This window comes from Mobula hypostoma, chromosome 3 (assembly GCF_963921235.1).
Source record: "Mobula hypostoma chromosome 3, sMobHyp1.1, whole genome shotgun sequence".
NCBI lineage: Eukaryota > Metazoa > Chordata > Chondrichthyes > Myliobatiformes > Myliobatidae > Mobula > Mobula hypostoma.
Window position 1 is genome coordinate 18,674,289 of NC_086099.1, and position 20,356 is coordinate 18,694,644.

Sequence of the window (20,356 nt, forward strand, 5' to 3'; positions counted from 1 at the left end):
TAAATGGGCTGGTTGAACAGCATCACAACAACAATTTAGCACTCATTGTCAGTAAGAAAGAGGAATTCATTGTCAACATCAGGAAAGGAAAATAGGAAGAACACACAGTAGTCCACAACGAGGAGTCAGAATTGGAAAGGGAAAGCAGCTTCAAGTCCCTAGGGATCAGAGGATCAATCCCTGGGCTCATCCTATTATTGTAACTATAAAGAAGGAAAACTAGCAGCTATACTTTATTCGGAGGGAGATTTGATACGTCACCAAAAGACTAACACATTTCTACAGATGTACAGTGGAGAGCATTCTGACTGGTTGCATCACAACCTGGTATGCAGGCTCCAAAGCACAGGATTGAAGAAAGGTGCAGAGGATGTTAGACTCAGCCAGCTCCTTCATGGGCAAGACACTCCCCACTGTCAAGGACATCTTCAAGAGGTGACGTCTCAATAAAGCAATACCCATCATTAAGGGCGCTCACCATTCAGGACGTGCCCTCTTCCCATTACCAGCATTAAGAAGAAAGTACAGGAGCCTGAAGACACACATCAAACTTCAGCAGTAGCTTCGTCCCCTCCACCATCAGATTTCTGAACGGTCCATGGAGACCACCTCATTATTTTGCTCTCCAATGCACTTTTACATGTCTTACTGTAACCTATAGCAACTTTATATGCATTCAAATGTACTGCTGCAAAACAAATTTCACAACATGTCAACGATAATAAGCCTGATTTTATACCGACAATGGTTTAGATATCTTTCCTCAGCAAGCTGAAAGCAGGATTTCTTTACAAAGTATGCAATTTGCTCCATCATACTGAACAAAACTAATTCTGGCTGTAGCCTAACTAAGAGCAAGCTTACACCAGGGTGCACACAGTGTTAGAGCAGTTACAATAAACAGCACTTTATATATCTGATTGTCACCTTTGGAAAAAGGTTAGTTAATAAAAAGTTAATTAAAAAATGTGAGTATCACTGCCAGAGAAAAATTTATTGTCTGGTTCTAAATTCCTTCAGAAGGTAGAAATGGAGAGCTGTTTCCAAGAATAAGTGAAGACCTTCTTGTGAAGTTACTCCATGAGCAGTGTTGGATAAGGGGTTCTGATATTTCACATGCGAGTCAAAAATGTGGATGTACTTGAATCTCTATTGTCATAATTAAACACTAGTTAACTGCATAAACAGATTAATTTTCCTTATATAACTGCAAATTGCATATTGGATAAGGGGTTCCGATATTTAGTTCTAACATTCACGGTCTGATAAGATTTTTCCAAGTTAAAATGGAGGAAGATTTACAAGGGAAGCAGGAAGGGTGGTGATCTTGTGCTACTGCCACTCTTGACTTGATTTTTGCTGAAAGTTGTGGGTTTGGCAAACACTAAAGTACCCTAGGAGAGTAACTGCAATGTATTCTGAACTAATGATACAATGATCATTTATGGTATTAATCAAATAGGCTGCTTTGCCCTGGATGTGACAGGTGGCGTGAGCATAAGAATATTACAACACTAGACAACGGGGTGACCCGTTGGAGCACCCTTTGAGAGAAGGGTAGTGCAGTCTGAGGTGACCAAAATTAACATAAAATTTTCCTGAATGCTATTGCTATCTCTGATTTGGAAATTAAAGATGAAAAACTCAACTTATTAAAGAAGAAAGATGCATAGCAAGACAAATATGTGACCAGAATGAGCATTAAATATCCATGATTAAATTTGAACGAATTGGGCTTGCTGGGGTGGGTCTCAAATTAAATGTCCGATGTAATAATGGATTTGGCCTTGAATAATCACAAAAGGATTCCATCCATTCCTAGTTGGAATGACTTCTTTGGCACCGAAGGATGTCATTTGGAAGAGGCAATTGTATTGTCTGATGTTCTTCCTGAAATTATTTGCAATAGGTTCATCATTGCTGTACAAATTGAGGAGTTCATTAGGTAGAGGCTGCAAATTGCCTATCCTGACCTGTCCCTTCATACAGCAGAATTGTGCGGTTTCTCTAGTGAATAGGAAGGCACGACAGTGAGGGCATACTCTGGTCATCGAACCAACATCAGCAGAAATGTGACGGCATGCGAGTTGTGCAATTTGCCTTTTTCTTTCTCTGTCGAGGTATTGTCATCGAAAGCGGCCATTGTCATCTTCAGCAACTCTCACAATACTCTGTGCCGCATATTCGAGTTGATCTTTCCTTTTCTCCTGTCTCTTCCTCTCTCCTCCTTCTCTGCCTGTTTTTGTCATTCTGGAGACGCGCAACCCTTTCATCCTTCGTCTCTTCATCTCTTCTACTATTTGTTCTTTCTCTCTGATCCTGAAGTTGTGTGGCCCTGGCCTGATCAGATTCTTGTTCTCTCCTCAGTCTGTGCCTATTGTTGTCATTTTGGAGACATGCATGCCTGTCCTCCTCTGTCTCGTCTTCTCTCATCTTTTTCGTTCTGACTCTTTGATCCTGGAGTCGTGCGGCCTTGGCCTCACCCGATGGTTGTTCTCTCCCTCTCCTTGCCGCTTCCCAACGATGTTTGGCGTCATCTCTTGACCATAACGTCCCCCTTCTCTTTCCACACGGCATAATTAGGCTATCCATATAATTTTACCCTAATGCTTGATAGAAGATAGGAAGCAGTAACACCAAAGCCTCCAAGCTGCTGAGGCTGGCCGTGCGCAAGCGTCGGGCTGTGGTGTCCCAACTTCCATGATGGCTGATCGGGTCTTGGGTGAAAGGCAGCCTGTTGATTTTTGGCGAGTAAGTAATTTTATACGAATACGTAGCCCTGAACTTTGCCTGCATTCTGTAAGTTCGCTCAATCAAATTAAAATGCGCTAAAAGGTGCCGCTCTAATGCACCGTTTACGCTAATTGGAGGTCACAAACAGACAAACAGACAGAGCATGAGAGTTTTAGTAGTATATAGATAATACTTCTTGTACCTCAGCTGAAAAATATTTGGAAAATAAGAACAAACCAAGGTTTGAGATAAGTGCATTATTTCAGTTGCTGATTTAATTTCCTGATCAGCAGAGAATGGTCGTCGTCAGGATCTAACATGATAAAATCCAGTTGACACCAAGATTAAGGGAGTAGTGGACTGTGAGGAAGACCATCAATGCCTGCAGCGGGATCTAGACCACCTGAAAAAAAACGGGCTGAAAATTGGCAGGTGGAATTTAATGCAGATAAATGTAAGGTGCGGCACTTTGGGAGGACAAACAAGGATAGGACAAACACAGTCAACAATAGTGTACTGAGAAGTTGTGATAGAACAGATGGATCTAAGAATACAGATCCAAAATTCCTGGAAAGTGGCATCACAGGTAGATAAGGGTGTACAGAGAGCCAACAAATTGGCCATTATATATCAGACTATTGAGGACAGGAGTTGGGATGTTATTTTGAAGCCGCACAAGATGTTGTTGAGGCCAAATATGGAGTGTTGTGTGCAGTTTTGATCATCCACCTACAGGAAGGATATCAATAAGATTGAAAGAGCACAGAGAAAATCTACAGGGATGCTGGTAGGACTTGAGGAACTGAGCTATAGAGACAGATTGAATAAAATATTCACTCTAAATTTTTTTTTATTATAAAACAGCTGCACAGATCATTGTTCCGAGCAGAAATTTTTAAAAGTTATTATAAACAGCCTGAAAACTGCGCGGCACTTTAATAAGCAGTGGTGTTCAACGGGCTAGCAGTTTATTAACAATGAGTTACTGACTTCCTTTTTGTACTTACTATTACAATTTGAAACAGTGTTGCAACTTGAAACCCTGACAATGTAAATACATTGAAGCTCTAAAATGTTTCAAAACAAAGGTTGTGGTACATATATTATTAAAAATATGGCTATATTCATTACCATAATTAATTGCAAGGCATTGCACAACTACATTAACAGATTTCAAAATTGTGTCAGCACAATTTCAAAATTATACTATCATATAAAAGAAAATTCCAGCTTTGCGACAACAAAAGCTATGTACATGGGAGCATTTCAGTTACTGTGCAGTCCTGCACCTGCACAGCTTGGAGGGAATAGTGGTTGAATAGGTTACAACTTTATTCCCTGGATCCTAGGAGAATGATGGGAAATTTGATAGAAGTATATAAAATTATGAGAGGTATAGAGGCTGCAGATACAAGCAGACTTTTTCCACTAAGGTTTAGTGAGACCAGAACTACAGGTCAGAGGTTAAAGGCAAAAGGTGAAATATTTTAGGGGAACCCAAGGGGGAACTTTTTCATTCAGAGGATGGTGAGAGTGTGGAACAAGCTGTGAGAGGAAGTGGTGGATGTACGTTTGATTGCAACAATTAAGAGAAGTTTGGATAATTACAGGTATGGGGGGGGGAGGGTATGAAGGGCTATGGTCCAGCTAGTTTGAGGGGACGAGGCAGAATGACAGCTTGTCATGGACTAGATGGGCCAAGGGCCTGTTTCTTTCTTGTAACTATGACTCCACGATCATAAAGTGAAACGTCAAGGATGGGTTGACTTATTTTCCCTCTCAACCCCATTCTCCTATCTTCCCCGTAGCCTTTTGATGTCCACACTAATCAAGAACCTACCAACACTCAATGACTTGGCCTCCACAACCATCTGTGGCAATGAATTTCACAGATTCACTGCCCTCTGGCTAAATAAATTCCTCCTCATCTCTGCTCCAAAGAGATGTCCTTCTATTCTGAGGCTGTGCCCTCCAGTCCTAGACTCCACCAAGTCTAGCAGGCTGAGGACAAAATAGTAATTAACCAGACTGGATTTATCCTACTTTCTTTTTTTCGGGACATTCCTGGAAGAACTTCCAGACTGTTTGTTAGAAGCCATTGAAGTGCATTGGCATGGATAGTTCTGGAGCATAAATCTCCAGTATTTTAAAGATGTCATTGCAGTAGGATAACAGTAACAAATGTAGTTATGCTACTTTTGCCAACTATTTTGTGGCCAATTCTTATCATAAAAAAATGCAATTCATGTAATTAGAATATTATTGTATATACTGACAAAGTTAAAGCAAGATTTTCTTAAATAACTGTTACAATCAAAAAGAGGATACACTCACCCAGCTTGGCAAAACTCCCCATGTTGGCATCCGCTGGCAGAGGTCACGTAGGATGCGAATAATAATTACACAGGATTGCAAACCATTGGCTCTAGCCTGGAGCAGAAACAAAAATCTGAAATCACATGGACGTCAGTAAGTCTCAAGGCTAGAGACTAAGTAATGGGGGAAAACACTGCTGTTTTGAAACAAAAGCTTGTAAAGATGATGGATTTAAAGAAAACATATCCAGCACTTTACTCATGAGCCTTCTGTTCACAGCAGAATTCTTCTGTGGAAGAAATGGGGGTCAAAGTACACAGCAGATACAGGAAGAAGCTGGCCTAGCTCATCTTCCTGGCCTCTTGAGAACTTCCTCTCCCCCACGTTCTTCCTCTATGACATTTTTAAAAGAATACAAGTTTTATCCATGGAAAGTACATTATTGCACATGTTAAAAGGAAAATATAAATCACGGAACACAGAGTAGGCTGCCTTTTCTTACTGCACGTTTGCCACGCTGCAAAGTCGCAGTAAGCTTGAGCAACTTCTGTCTCCCGCTCTCCAACATAAACTTTAAATCTTACAAATTATAAATGAAGCAGGTGAAGAAAGCTGAGCAAAAAAGCATTACAGATACCCTTTTAAAAGCTAGTTAAACTGCAGCCTTATGGAACAATTACAACACAATACTGATGTGCAAACATTACAAAAAGCGACACAAGGATGCCTCATGCTACAGGCAATGACCAGAAAAAAAATAGTCAAAGCTGAATTTAAAGTTTTAAACAATGGGGGGGGAAAAATAGTATTTTTCCTGGTCACTTTCCTAGGCAAAGGCACGATCAATGTAGGCAGCCTTGGGAATATTAGGTTTACTAATGTAACAGCTCATTTTCATGGAAAAGTCAAACTCAATCATCTCTCATAAGGCTACAAGTAAGTAAGTAAAATGATGTTCCGAACCTGGAACCACTTAGCGTGGCGGAGAGCAGCCAGAGCGTCAAGGCATTTTTGCCTGTCCAAGACGTCCGGTGGGTCTTTCACCATAACCGAGGTTACATCTAAAATGGATCGAATTGGCAAAGTGCAGTGAGGAATGGGTGTTTGACCAGGTAGGCATGACATTTCAGAAACATAGCCATACTGCCACACATTCTACTAAAAATTTACAATACACGAGGGAATTATCAATATAACCTTTTGAAATATCCAATAACTTCCAATTAAACGTTTCACTGTACTTGAGCTTTTGACATCTCAAGTAGCATGATGAATAATGACACATTCACGAATGTCCTGGTATATACAAAAAGAATGATACTGCTCAGAATATTAGTTTTCCCTAAAAATACACGGAGGACTAGTAGCCACACTTCACCAGCCAATTCAGAACATGTAATAGAAGGGCCTCCAGAAATCCATGTATAGAATTAACAATAAAAGAATCTTATATACCAGAGTTGGTCAATTGACAAGGTGTATAGTTTAGCTAGTTCACTGTATTTCATGTTCATGACTTTGTTGGGAATGACTTTAAGGTAAGCTACAGAAATGTTCTGGCGAAACTGGGCTATTGTTCATTGCCATGTTACAAAGTGGTATTTGGCAAACTATTTGCCTTAATGAGTTATTTAAAAGTATCCAATAACTACAGAATGCACAAAGCAGAAGAAAAGGTTAACCCTTGCAACACGTTTACACTATTTTTTTTAAAAATCACTGAAATTACTCCAAAAAAATTGCATTTGAAAAGCGAAAAATAAAATCTGTTTAATCTTTGAGGATTTAATGAAAAGTCATGGACTGATAATATCAACAGCTGCTTGAGTGATACTTGATACTTGAGTAGTTTGAGCATTTCCAACATTTATTTAAAAAGTACAGTCAATACCATGGATTATGCAGACACTTTCTTGTATGGAATGTTGTGTAAATACTAATAAAGTAAGGGAACTACCAAGCCAACATTTAAATTTTCAGGCCAATTATCTTTAGGACTTGTGGTCCCAGATTCAAAAATAATTATTTTGCAGCTTTGCTACAAATGTGAGAAAAGTACTAAATTCTAATTAGTGTACCTAGAGACAGCAAGATCAGTAAGTTTGCTTGGCTTTTACGCAATTTGGATAGGAAACACGTTCATCATATTTAAATGTTTTCCTAAAAACACACTAATCTCCAAATTAATAATGTCAATCTTTGGCTGTTAGATTTAGCTTTTATAAGCTTTCATTGCAGAAAGGACACGCATGGTATTAAAGTCACTAATAGACAAATAATTTAAACAAAAAAGTCACTGGACATTGAATTAAGGAAAATCTGCACTAATAATTACAGATGACGGGTCACTGACAAATGTATGAATCGTTTCCCTCTAATGCTGCCTGACCTGCAGCTTATGTTTTATATTTTGGTTTTGCAGCATTTTTCTTTTATCGGTAATTATGGACCCTTCAAGCTTGGAAGCTATTATGCTAGCTTGAAATGAACTTGGCCCTTGTGATACATGTGTACTTAATCTGTTTTTGAGGGCAAACCTGTTATGTTCAAATCAGTTCATTGCCATTTTCTTCGGCAAGAAGAATTGTATTCTCAATTATAGACATTACAATCAAGTATTCGACCAGAGCAAAGGACTTATGATTACTGGACCAGTAAAAACAAATGAATTTTTGTGGCCCTGCTAAAGATTCATAGAAAATATTTACTTTTATGTCAGCGGCATTAAACCAGGTCAAAGAAAGCAAGAAAGGAAATGGAATTCTGCAAGAAATACTTAAGAGATAGACCGATACCACATATCTGGCAGCATGCAATATCCTGGCATGACATACCAGGAATTTGATTGTAAACAAAATAACCCTAAAACTAAATTTGGATGCTTTTATTTGGCAAGTATATAATGGGTTGAAATTGAATTCTTAAATTACAGCCTCAATTAAATGTAATTTTCCAGAAGGCAGCATCATGAAAGCCATTTACAAACAGAAATATCTGATATCAACATTAAGTGGCATTGTTCGATCTCTGGATACATTTTATATGTAAGCAAGGCTGGAGTGGCCCCAGTCCATCCAACAACTGTGTGGCAGGTGTGGCTAAGCTCTTACAAAAACCTTGGTCAAAAATCCTTCCGATGACGTGTCAGCAGCCCCTGAGAGGATTCCACTCTTGCTGTTGATGCTAGAAGGCTTTGGACTGAATCCATGAGCTATGGATAGATAAAAACAACCATCTTGCAGGAAATCTACATCCCAACACAAGTTATTGCAGAGTCAACAGGAGCAGAACACGCAGACTCAGTAAACGGGTGCAATCTAACAAAGATTTTTTCATTATACCCCGTCCCTCATCCATCAGAGATTCCTCTCACAAAGCCTTCATTAGTAGTTTAGTAACTCCACCAAGAGATTCCAAGAACCCAAATGAAATCCATAATTTTAAATCACCAGGGCTCTAAAATTCAATTAAAAAAAAGAATTTTGTGCTGCTCCTGAAGCAGCAGTTCGAAAAAAATGATACCACTAATTTGCCTAGAAGTTCATAGTCAAATAATGTAGATGTGGATGTCTGGATTTTAAAGGTCTTTACTCCAAATTAATATTTAATGTACTACATCCACTCTTATTAAAGTTTCTGCATAAAAGGAAAAAATCTGTTTGAAAGTTTATTGAATGTAACTCAAAACAATAGGGCGAACAAAGACAATTAACCAATTATCCAGATCCTAATTTCAATTCTATCGGATAATAAATTTTAGACATCTCAAAATTTTGAAAGGACAAAATTGAATTTAAGAGCCCTGTTCTGCCATAAGCATTTCCTTGAAGATAAATAATGTGTAAAAATATAAAGACCAGCATACTTATAAATTACAGTACAAAAATATTCTTAATACAGGTTCAACTTGTACTCAGAGGAGCTATACGTTGAATACCAAGGGACCACAGAATAGCAAGTTCTACAACACTTTCCTTTGCTACCATATAGGTGACCACATTCTACAGACACTACCATGCTTTGAACATCGTTTTCTTTCAAATCACTTATGAATGGAAAAGTGTCATAGAGTAACTCTTAGGGCCCATTGGCATATGATAGCAGAAAGTTAACGAAAGAGATAAGTAGACAGGTAAAGAATCTTAGACTTCCAACCTCCAACTCCCATGTTCTCCTCTCTAATGACCGGTGATGTAAGTGTGATGGTGACTTGCATTTTTGGTTCCATGTTTGATGTAATGAATATGGCCGAGTCAGGAACGGAGCACTTCACTTCATATTTCTCAGGAGTGGTCACCTATCATCATTTTTTCAAATAAAAGCAATGTTATACAAACAAACAGGGAAACATCAAAACAAAAACAGAAGATTGCTAGAAAATACAACCACCACATTTAAAGTAAATGTTAGGTAACGTTCTCTTTACAGATGCCAAGGGATTCTGCATCCCAGGAATTTGTTCCTTATTTATAGCATTTGAAATGTTTTATTTTAAAAATGTCCCTTATTTTAAAAAACATTTAAAAAGTGAATAACTTATGTTGGCGTAACACATTCTAAATAGAGTTGAAAATTAGCCTTCAGAATATCTCAGCTGCAAGAGATATTAGCCTCAGTTACATTTTAAAAACGAGCCTGTACAGAGCTATATTGTTCTTTAGCCCACAACGGTGTACCGATCTCTTAACCTACTCTAATTTCAATCTAACTCTTCTCTCCCACATAGCCTTTTTATTTCCTCCACATGCCCAAGAGTCTGTTAATGTCTCTAAAGTATCTGCCTCCACCACCACCATATTCCATACACTTAGCACTCTGTAAAAGTAACTACCTCTGACTTCCAGCTTTCCTTCTATCACTTTAAAAGTACGCCCTTTTGTATTACCCACTGCTACCCCAAGAGAAAAAACACTGGCTATCAGCCTGTTTGTGCCCCTTATCATCTTCAACAACACTATCAAGTCACCTCTCATTCTCTTTTGCTCCAAAAAGACCTAGCCCATTCAACTTAACTTCAAAAGACATGCTCTGTAATTTAGGCAGCACCCTGGTAAATCTTCCACGTAATTCCTATAACGAGATGACCAGACTGAACACAATGTTTTAAGTGTGGTCTAACCAGAGTTTCAATAGAGCTGCAATTCTATTAAACTTCCTTGTGGTTCTTAAACTCAATTCTGCAACTCATAAAGGCCAACACACAATACACTTTCTTAAGCACCCTGTCAACTTTGAGAGATCTATGATGTGGACCCCAAAATTCCTCTGTTCCTCCACACTACTAAGAATTCTGCCATTAATCTAATTCACCTTCAGCCTATTCAAGTGTATTGAACTCCATCTGCCGCTTCCCAGTTCATCGCTGCATCCTATCAATGTCCCGTTGTAAGCTACGACCTTGTAACCAACAACCTCCTACACTGTACACAATGCCACCAACCTGCGTGTCATCTGCAAATTTATTAACCCACCCACCCACTTTCTCATCCAAGTTATTTATAAAATCACAGAGTAGTGATCCCAGAATACATTCCTACCCCTTGCACCAATTCTTCAGCCACATAGTTGTCTGCCATATCATCCTTTTTACCCTCACTAGCACATGGCAAAAGCAACAAACCAGATTACTACCCTCAAGGTCCTGCTTTTTAGCTACGTTCCCAGCTCCCTATATTCCCTCTCCAGGACCTCATCCTTTTTCCTAGCTATATTGCTGGCACCAATATTTAAGCAAGAGGTCTGGCTGCCACCCTCTCCCTTCAGAACACTGTGAACTCGACCTTATACTGCTCAACATTCCTACTTGTAGGATGAAGTTGATTGCCAAAAGCAAAAAGGAACATTAAAGCAGTATGAAAAGTTACAACAGGAATTCTGCAGATGCTGGAAATTCAAGCAACACACATAAAAGTTGCTGGTGAACGCAGCAGGCCAGGCAGCATCTCTAGGAAGAGGTGCAGTCGACGTTTCAGGCCGAGACCCTTCGTCAGGACTAGACTTCGTCCTGACGAAGGGTCTCGGCCTGAAACGTCGACTGCACCTCTTCCTAGAGATGCTGCCTGGCCTGCTGCGTTCACCAGCAACTTTTATGTGAAAAGTTACAATGAAGTTTTTTTTAAAAGCAATAGAAATTCAGATTTGTGTTGTAGGACTAAATGTACCATACCGCAAGCTGTTTTGGCAGGTTATCTGCAATGCGATTCAGCAGTGCTCCAGTCGGTTTTTCAGCACAGAGCAGCACAAGGTCCACATTTTTGTCCCCACGTAACAGCAACCCTTTAGCAAGTACACCAACTCGCATAACACCCTTCAAAGCTCTCTGGTTATCATCTCTTCTGTAGCAAGTGGGGTAGCAGAGAGAAAAGAAAGAAGTAACTTCTTTAATGTGACTTATCAATTAGCAAGAGTTAATTATCAAATGGCCGTAAATACAATTGACTCCTTCCACCTAGTTGCTTCGCAAAGTGGCCCTGTAGCAATTAGTTCTCAATTCTTTCAATCAAAGGCTTCTAATAAAAAAAACAATGTAGGTTTTAAGATGAAACCACAATCCTCATTCCTCATGTTTTCCAGTTGTTTTATGAATCACTTGATTACAAATCAGGGACGGATTTTCAGCAAACATTAATAGGCTTATAAACCTTTCTCAAGCTTCCAGCTGGGTAGAGGTATCGAATATAATCGATGTTCTGCCATCTTCTTCAGGGACCCCCTGGTCACAGACTGCCTGACTATAGAAAACATCTCCACACTTTATCTAGGCCTTTAGATAAAATATATTCTATGTAAATAATTTTAACTCATCACAAAATTTATCACAGAACTGCACATATCAGAAACTGCAAGCATTAAATACCATACCTATCTTTGACGACATCTTTCTTATCTTCCTCTTTGTTCTTTGGTTTATCTTGCTCTGTTATGTAGTCAGACACAAGTTTAAGAGCACGTTCAGTATGTGAAACTATCTTCTGAACGGCCTGCAACTCCTCTTCAGTTGGGTAGATAGCAGCATGTTTTGTCATAACATAGCGATCATCTGATGAATCTGGACGCCTAGGAGGCTAAGTAAAGATATATAATTGACACCAAAATCATGCATGTCCTCTGCAAATTATAATATAATAAAGCTGAAAGGAGCATTGCTTGCAGCAAGATTTTATTTGCTGCGAATTATTCCTTCTGAAGTATGCAAATGACAACTTTTATCCAAACCAATCTTACTCTTACAACTATTGTACAAAAGGAAAAGCCAAATCTGCAAATCTTTCATCAGTTACAAATTGCAAGATATAGTTGCAGGGATTAAATTTTCTTTCTATTCTGAGGCTGTGCCTTCTGGTCCTAGGCGTCTCCATTTATTAAAATAGGAGAAGGTCAGAAGTATTTTTTCTTCTCAGACTTGTTTATCAAAGGAATATTAAATTATTAAAAAACAATATACCACTGGCCCCTGGGGCTGCATCATTCCGGGTCGAACACCAAGGAGGCCTGGTGGATATCCATCAGCCATTCTGCGGCGGTCATCCCAGTAATGGTGCTCTTCTTCCATCCTCCTCCAGTAAATGTCCTCCTCATACCGCCTGAATAACACAGAAAGCAGGCACATTTGTCACCCATTTGAAAGGTCCAACTGACGGTCAGCATTTCTGACCTCAGCTGATCGAAATATCTAAAATAAACTAATTTCACTTCAGGATCTCCTTTTTTAAAAAAAAATGCAATAAAAAGACCATACATGTAATAGGAGAGCTTTTAAAAGTAATTTAAAGTAATTTTTAAGGTGATTGGAGGAACGTCTGTGGGTGGGGGGGGGGTGTCAGAGGAAAGTTCTTTTAAAAACACAGTTGTGGGTGACTGGGACCCATGGCAGTAGGGTGGTTAGTAAGATACTATTACAACTTGTGGGGTTCTGGAGTTCAGAATTCAATTCCACAGTCCTCTGTAAGGAGCATCTTTCTGTACACCCTCCCCATGGAATGCATGAGGGTTAATTGGGTTTGTTGGGGGCTGCTGGGCTGAACTCCGCGCTGTATCTTTAAAATGAAATTAAATATATAAATGGAACCTGGCACCAGGGATGTTAGTAGAGGCAGATACATTAGGAACATTAAAGAGACTCTTAGATGTATTGATGGTAGAAATATGGACGGCTATGCAGGAAGTAAATGATAAGACTGATCTTAGAGTAGGTTAAAAGGTCGGCAAGATATCATGGACCTAACAGCATGTACTGTTCTATGTTTATTCACGACTTTGGATGAAAACTGAGCGTTTACTGAAAAAGTAACTAAGAATCAGCATCCTGGCCAGTCTGGGGAGCACAACAGATCCAGAATATCATTATCAAACCAGGAGTAGTTTTTAGCAAAATCTAGCAAGTTGATGAATATTTCCAAAGTTGATTTTTTAAAAAAAAAAATACATTCATTCATTTTGCAGATATGCTTCTTCATGTGTGAAAGAGAAAAAAGGGGCAAAGGGATAGACAGAAAATAACAAAGGAAAAAGCTAAAATTGCAGGTGTGGGGGAATACATAAAAATTCCTCAGAACTTTGACATACAAAGACCAGGATTCGGGGTTATGGATAAGTATCTTAAAATAAAGACGACTTTTTTGATTACCTCATTTCCATTCTCCAGCGTTCTTCTTCCTCCCGCCGCCTCCAGTATTCTTCCTTCTGCATTTGTTTTCTCATTTTTTCTTCTTGAATTTTTCTTGCTCTAATACTTGGCTTTACTTCTACTTGCAATTCAGGATTTACTTTTTTCTTGTTTGAGAAAAGGATAAATATTTCAGACTCTGTGAGATATCTTGTCAGTTAATCATTTAATCAATGCAAAGCTTACCTTATACTGCAGCCTGTGTCTTCTTCCTTTTAAATGCATTTCCTTTGCATTTGGGTCATTAAAACTACACTCACATAACTTACAATGAAAGCGAATCACTTTTCCTTCATCATTTCGAACCTTACAAGAGAAGAAAAATGTTAAAAATTAATTCATGAGAAAAATTATGGATTTTTCCTGATAAGCTATAATGTAGTTAAAGGAAAGTCCAAGTTTCTGCTCACTACAGCACATCATGTCTAAATACACCAGCAGTATTTGGATGACCAGGGTACAATCCATACTAAGAAAGCAATTGCTAGGCATATAAGAATATTCTGATATTTACTGGTGTTCTAATAGTTTCAAAATATAGCTGATATTGGAAAGGAAATCCAAGAAATAAAACTCGAAAGTAAAAATAGTGACCTACAAAGCCGCTGATCAATATTTGTTTTTGGCTGGCAATGGATGAAGCGATAACCTGCATCTTAAATGTCTGCAACTCAAATCCAAATATTTTGACACAGGCATAGGTTTTGATTCAATAAATCACATTTATTGCCGACAATAAGCTAAAAACCAATTACTCTCCTAGCGAAAGAACTTTTTTTTTAAGTTTATCTATGCATCATAGTAAAGGGAGAATGTAAAGAAATATTACAAAACGTTTAAAGACAGTGGGAAATGGAATCCCATTAAATATACAGAGAATCACAAGGTTCATTTAAAACCCAAGAACAGAACTGAGGACAGTACCTTCTCTGAATGAGATAGAAATTTTGTCTTCATGGTATTAAAATAAATGACCTTTTTTCATTTTTGAAATACAAAAACCAAATAAACTAAGATCAATATCTTCAGCAAATGGTCAGATCTCTGTCCAGTTCGGTTCTTAGGAAACATCACTATGGGCTCATCTTCCAATTTCAAAACTAACAGAGTTCACAATTTATACTTTTGGTTTGGAAATTCAAATTATACATTTGGTTTGGAAATTCAATCAGATAAGCTGGTTTCTGAAAACTCTGAAAATAAGCTGGGTCACATTTGGAGTCCTTTCTAAAAATAAGAAACTATATCCTTTCACAAAGTCCTGAAGAATCTCATCCAACGATTCAGGAATACCCAGTGCCATCAAATTTCTCAACACCCAAGGAACAAATAAGGATCTACTGCTTTCCCGGTGTATATGTATAAACTCTTCTCGACATTTCAATGCAAATTCTTCATCAGGGATGATGCCTGGGGTTATCAAATTCAGTGGTATTTATACCCCCCGTCATCCGTCCCTCCTGATTGGTTAGTCCTCATCCAATCAGGTTTTCATGTTTACAATTGAATTCTAGTTCTTACTTAGAGTGAGACCTTCATCTATGTTAAAATTCTTTTCCTCTAGTTTTATCTCAATGGCTTCCTTCGCCAAGCGGTCTCAAACCCATTGGCACTGCATAGTAGTTTTGTGCCAAAGTCAATCCTATGACTTTGAGAATACAATGATCTGCTACAACCAATTTCTCGGGTAGCCCAAATGGATAACACCTCCTATGCTCCTTGATGCAGGTTTCCACCATGCCCATATACACTGCTCCACATTCACAAGGAATCCTGTATACGTCAGCCAACCTGAGTCCCAGGTCCTCTTTGACCCGTATAAGCTGGGACTTGAGCTTCCTTACAAAACCCAGAGAGTCTCCATGAGGAAATAATATTACACACGACATTCCTACAGAATGGCTGCAAGGCGAAGAAAATCAATTGTGCCATTAAATGAGCTGACAGAAAAACCAGGAAATCACCTAACCCGTCTCTACCGCCTGTCTTCCCTACATTTCCATCGTTTCTGGAAGGATCACACCAGGATTCTGAAGAAATGCCAGATTAATACCATCCACAAATCTATAAGGAAGCTCAAATCACACTTATACTGGTCAAAGATAACCTGGGACTCAAGACAACTGGTGTTTACAGGATTCCCTGTGAATGTAGAGCAGTGTGCATCAGCCAGACGGGACACAAGGTGGGAACCCACATCATAGAGCATAGGTGTTGTTATCAGTTTGGATTGCTTGAAGAAATCAGCAGTAGCAGAACACTGGATTCACAGTAGCCATAGGATCGACTTTGACAGCACAAAACTATTCTGCCGTGCCAACGGCTTTTGGGTCTGCCTGGTAAAGGAAGCCATTGAAATAAAACTAGAGAAAAAGAATTTTAACAAAGACGAAGGTCTCACTCCATGTAAGAACTGGAATTCAATTGTAAACAAGGTGGGACAGCAGAAACCTAGTTGGTTGAGAACTAACCAATCAGGAGGGACAGACAACGGGGGTATTATACACCACCAGATTAGACTAGCCTAGGCACCATCCCTGAAGACAGGAGAGTATGGTATTGAAATGCCAATTAAAATCAATACCTGTACCCATCTGGAAGCCCAAGAAGAGTTGATTCATCCCAGGAGCATTACCTCATTATTCTGTTTTTTTTTGGACTATTTACTTTTGTAATTTAGAACATAGAACATAGAATAGTACAGCACAGTACAGGCCCTTCAGCCCACAATGTTGTGCTGACCCTCAAACCCTGCCTCCCATATAAGCCCCCACCTTAAATTCCTCCATATACCTGTCTAGTAGTCTCTTAAATTTCACTAGTGTATCTGCCTCCACCACTGACTCAGGCAGTGCATTCCACACACCAACCACTCTCTGAGTGAAAAACCTTCCTCTAATATCCCCCTTGAACTTCCCACCCCTTACCTAAAAGCCATGTCCTCTTGTATTGAGTAGTGGTGCCCTGGGGAAGAGGTGCTGGCTATCCACTCTATCTATTCCTCTTATTATCTTGTACACCTCTATCATGTCTCCTCTCATCCTCCTTCTCTCTAAAGAATAAAGCCCTAGCTCCCTTAATCTCTGATCATAATGCATACTTTCTAAACCAGGCAGCATCCTGGTAAATCTCCTCTGTACCCTTTCCAATGCTTCCACATCCTTCCTATAGTGAGGTGACCAGAACTGGACACAGTACTCCAAGTGTGGCCTAACCAGAGTTTTATAGAGCTGCATCATTACATCGCGACTCTTAAACTCTATCCCTCGACTTATGAAAGCTAACACCCCATAAGCTTTCTTAACTGTACTGTCTTTTGCACTGTACTGTTGCTGCAAAAAAACAAAATTCACATCACACAAATCAGTGATAATAAATCTGATTCTGATACCACCATCACTCCTGGCCAGATGTGTTAAAAAATGTTATTGTAATGCAGCTCCACAGTAACCACATATCCTCCAATTTCTATTTAAAAAGGAAAATTAAGAGAACACAAGGCTAAGAAAACTGAAAGTGGCAGAAATGTGTCATGAGGGTCTAAAAACAATGATTGGTTAATCTTAGTTAGAAATGAATGGAAGGTAGAAATCAGGAATAACTCCTTATCTTTTCAAACTACCAAACACTCAGTAATATCCATCCAAATAAGGACTTGTATTTAAGATGTATTCAAAATTGGCACACCTTCAAATGTAGTGGTTGGCCAAGTGTCAGCTTAGAAAATGTGCTCAAGCCCAGTACCCAGATATGAACCCAACATTAAAGGGCATGTACCAGCTGCATCACATAATGAACATAGGTCTACAGTAGGAATTTTGACAGTAACTAACAGGCTACAGATGGCAGGGACTAGAGTGAAAACATACATTTGATGTCCATACTTCCACACAAAAGACAAGCTGTGCATCTGAGCAGCAAATGAACAAATTCAATATTCTGACCTCACTAAAGATTCATTAACTTTTCAATATGTTCATTAAAACTTATTTAATATCTATCTATTCAGCAAATAAGCTAATTATACAAATATAAATGCAAAATGAGCTTTCAATAGATATTCCCTCGATATTTCAATATGGAAATACATGGAAGAGTTTCATTTTTCTGCATAAAATTTATAGGATCCTGATTTGCCCTCCTCTTATGAAAAGCATCTGTTACTCTTTTAATTATAAAAAGTGCCTTAGTAATTAATAGGGAACCAACATCATTCATAGGCAGATCACTGTAAAATTACCTCTTCCACGTAATCATGACCAACAGGCTGAACATCACTCTGCAATGCAGCAAGTGCATTTATTGGCTCCACCACTGCCTCTGATTTGGTCTCTTGAACAGGTGGTGTTGCCAACTTTACTTCAGGTGTTTTGGCTTCTTCAATTATAGTTCCTGTAGTCTGCAACTTGTTACCACCTAGAGAACAATTCAATACTTCAACCAGTCAAGAATTTTTTTCTCTTTTACAACTTTGTTTTAAAAACACAAACAGTAGCTAATTTCTGCATTTACATTGCACCTGGGGTTCAGTTGAATGCATGACATTTTTAATCAAATTTAACAGCTGTCAACATCAATGCCACAACCAGGATTTCATTTTAAATTTTATCCACATGAAGTCAAGGTTAGGGCATTTAGAACATCACTTAGTTTCTATATTTACTGTTTGGCAACCATATTTTTGTCGTGACAATTATTATTCCAGTTCTTCCCTCCAGTTTTCAATCTCAAATATGGCAAATAGGTAGTCAGATACTCTTCAATTACCACCTCTGGGTGGTACTCAACAAGTTAGCAAATAGGAACTGTAGTTGCAGCAGAGCCAGCTTGTTGATTGAAAGTGAGATGTGCGAGCAACTTAATAAATTTGAGTACTTGCCTACAAAAGTAATCTTCGGAGTTGGTGCTTTTTTTGCAGTAAGCACCTTATTAGCAACATTATTCACAGATACAGCAGCGACTGGATTAGTCTTTACAACAGTGGAAACAGTGGGAGTTGCAGTGGCCGCACCACTGCTGGATCCTGCGGGTGGACTTGGAGTAACTGGCTTGACAGAGGTCCCAGCTGTAGTTGTAGTTGTTGTCTGGCTGCCCATGCTGGGCTCTGTTGATGGGATGGGCTTGCCAAGCTTGGTGTGCAACTTGACTACCTGCATGGTACAAAATTTTAAAAATGGAAATTAATTTGACATTAAAACAAGTTTGCTAACAGCTGTAGGAATTTTTAAATGAATTACACTAGAAAAAACTTTTCTTAAAATTGGTTTATAAATGCAAATAAAAAATCACAGTTAATAGCAAAATGCGTCTGTTAGGACAAGAGGGCACAGCGTAGAGGAGCACCCTTTCAAAACAGAGATGCAGAGAAATTTCTTTAGCCAAAGGGTGATGAATTTGTGGAATTTGTTGCCACATGCAGCTGTGGAGGTTAGGTCATTGGGTGTACTTAAGGCAGAGATTGATAGGTTCTTGATTGAACACGGCATCAAAGGTTACGGGGAGAAGGCCGGGAACTGGGGTTGAGGATAGAAAAAAAAAGGTTCAGCCATGATTGAATGGTGGAGTAGACTGGATGGGCCAGATGGTCTAATTAGCCCACTTTTAAAAATGGGATACATTTCAAAACTCCTTCTCTCTTGGCTCTTTTATATATGGCACGTGGACAAGTGGTTAAGGCATTCGTCTAGAGATTTGAAGGTCGCTAGTTCGAGTTCGGCTGAGGCAGCATGTGTGTCCTTGAGCAAAGCACTTAACCACACAGTGCTCTGTGACGACACCAGTGCCAAACTGTATGGGTCCTAATGCTCTTCCCTTGGACAACATTGGTGTCGTGGAGAGGGGAGACTTGCAGCATGGGCAACTGCTGGTCTTCCATACAACCTTGCCCAGGCCTATGCCCTGGAAACCTTCCAAGGCACAAATCCATGGTCTCATGAGACTAACGGATGCCTATAAAGAGAGTTTCTAGAAGATAGCAAAGGAACTGCTTAGAATAATTTTTCAGATGCGGTGTAACAGAGGAGTGAAGTGAACCTATGGAATTCATTGCCATAGACAGCTTTGGAAGCCTAATCATTGAGTATACTTAAAGCTGAGGTTGATAGGTTCTTGATTAATCTGGCAACAAAGGTTACAGGGAGAAGGCAGGAGAATGGGGTTAAGAGGGATAATAAATCAGCCATGGTGGAATGGCAGAGCAGACACGATGGGCTGAATGGCATAATTCTGCTCCCAAGTCTTATGGCCTTCTGAATTCAATCAAATACTAAACCACATGTACACTACTTAAACCAGAGGTACAAGTGTTTAAAAGGTAGCTCTTGCAAGTTACTGGTATTTCACTTAAAAGGACCCAAAAAAAGAGGTACTTTTTCCCCAAGTTGTTAGGGAAAAATTAATTGGCTAATAGATAGCACCCAATAAAAAGTTAGGGTCAAGCAAAATTGCTAGTGTTATGGTGGAGAGCTGAGGCTTTGGCTCAATAGACATTGGTGCAAGAGGAAGAGTTAGTGGCTCAGATATGGTGAAAAAGAACAGGCAAGGTTTACTTTTGCTCTTAATCCTTGACTCAGTGTAGACAGGATGGCAGTTAGGGCAGTGGACTGCTCCTCCTGAAAGATGTGGTAAGGCAGGGAACATCAG

The 20,356-nt window shown here is 39.2% G+C and overlaps 1 protein-coding gene across 3 annotated transcripts in view; it reads right to left on the bottom strand.

The window, feature by feature from the left end:
- The window catches only part of zfr (zinc finger RNA binding protein), a 67,891-nt gene that overhangs the window by 11,321 nt on the left and 36,214 nt on the right, over positions 1-20,356 (bottom strand). The window contains exons 9-18 of one of the 3 annotated variants that reach the window (XM_063042738.1): positions 18,594-18,864; positions 17,955-18,130; positions 13,901-14,020; positions 13,676-13,821; positions 12,494-12,632; positions 11,911-12,113; positions 11,216-11,381; positions 9,205-9,346; positions 6,013-6,110; positions 5,068-5,163 (exon numbers count right to left, since the gene is read on the bottom strand). In XM_063042738.1, the coding sequence (XP_062898808.1) occupies positions 5,068-5,163; positions 6,013-6,110; positions 9,205-9,346; positions 11,216-11,381; positions 11,911-12,113; positions 12,494-12,632; positions 13,676-13,821; positions 13,901-14,020; positions 17,955-18,130; positions 18,594-18,864 (1,557 nt within the window). Of the gene's footprint in view, positions 1-5,067; positions 5,164-6,012; positions 6,111-9,204; positions 9,347-11,215; positions 11,385-11,910; positions 12,114-12,493; positions 12,633-13,675; positions 13,822-13,900; positions 14,021-17,954; positions 18,131-18,593; positions 18,865-20,356 lie in introns of all 3 variants that reach the window. The other 2 variants (XM_063042737.1, XR_010017338.1) reach the window with 2 other exon arrangements.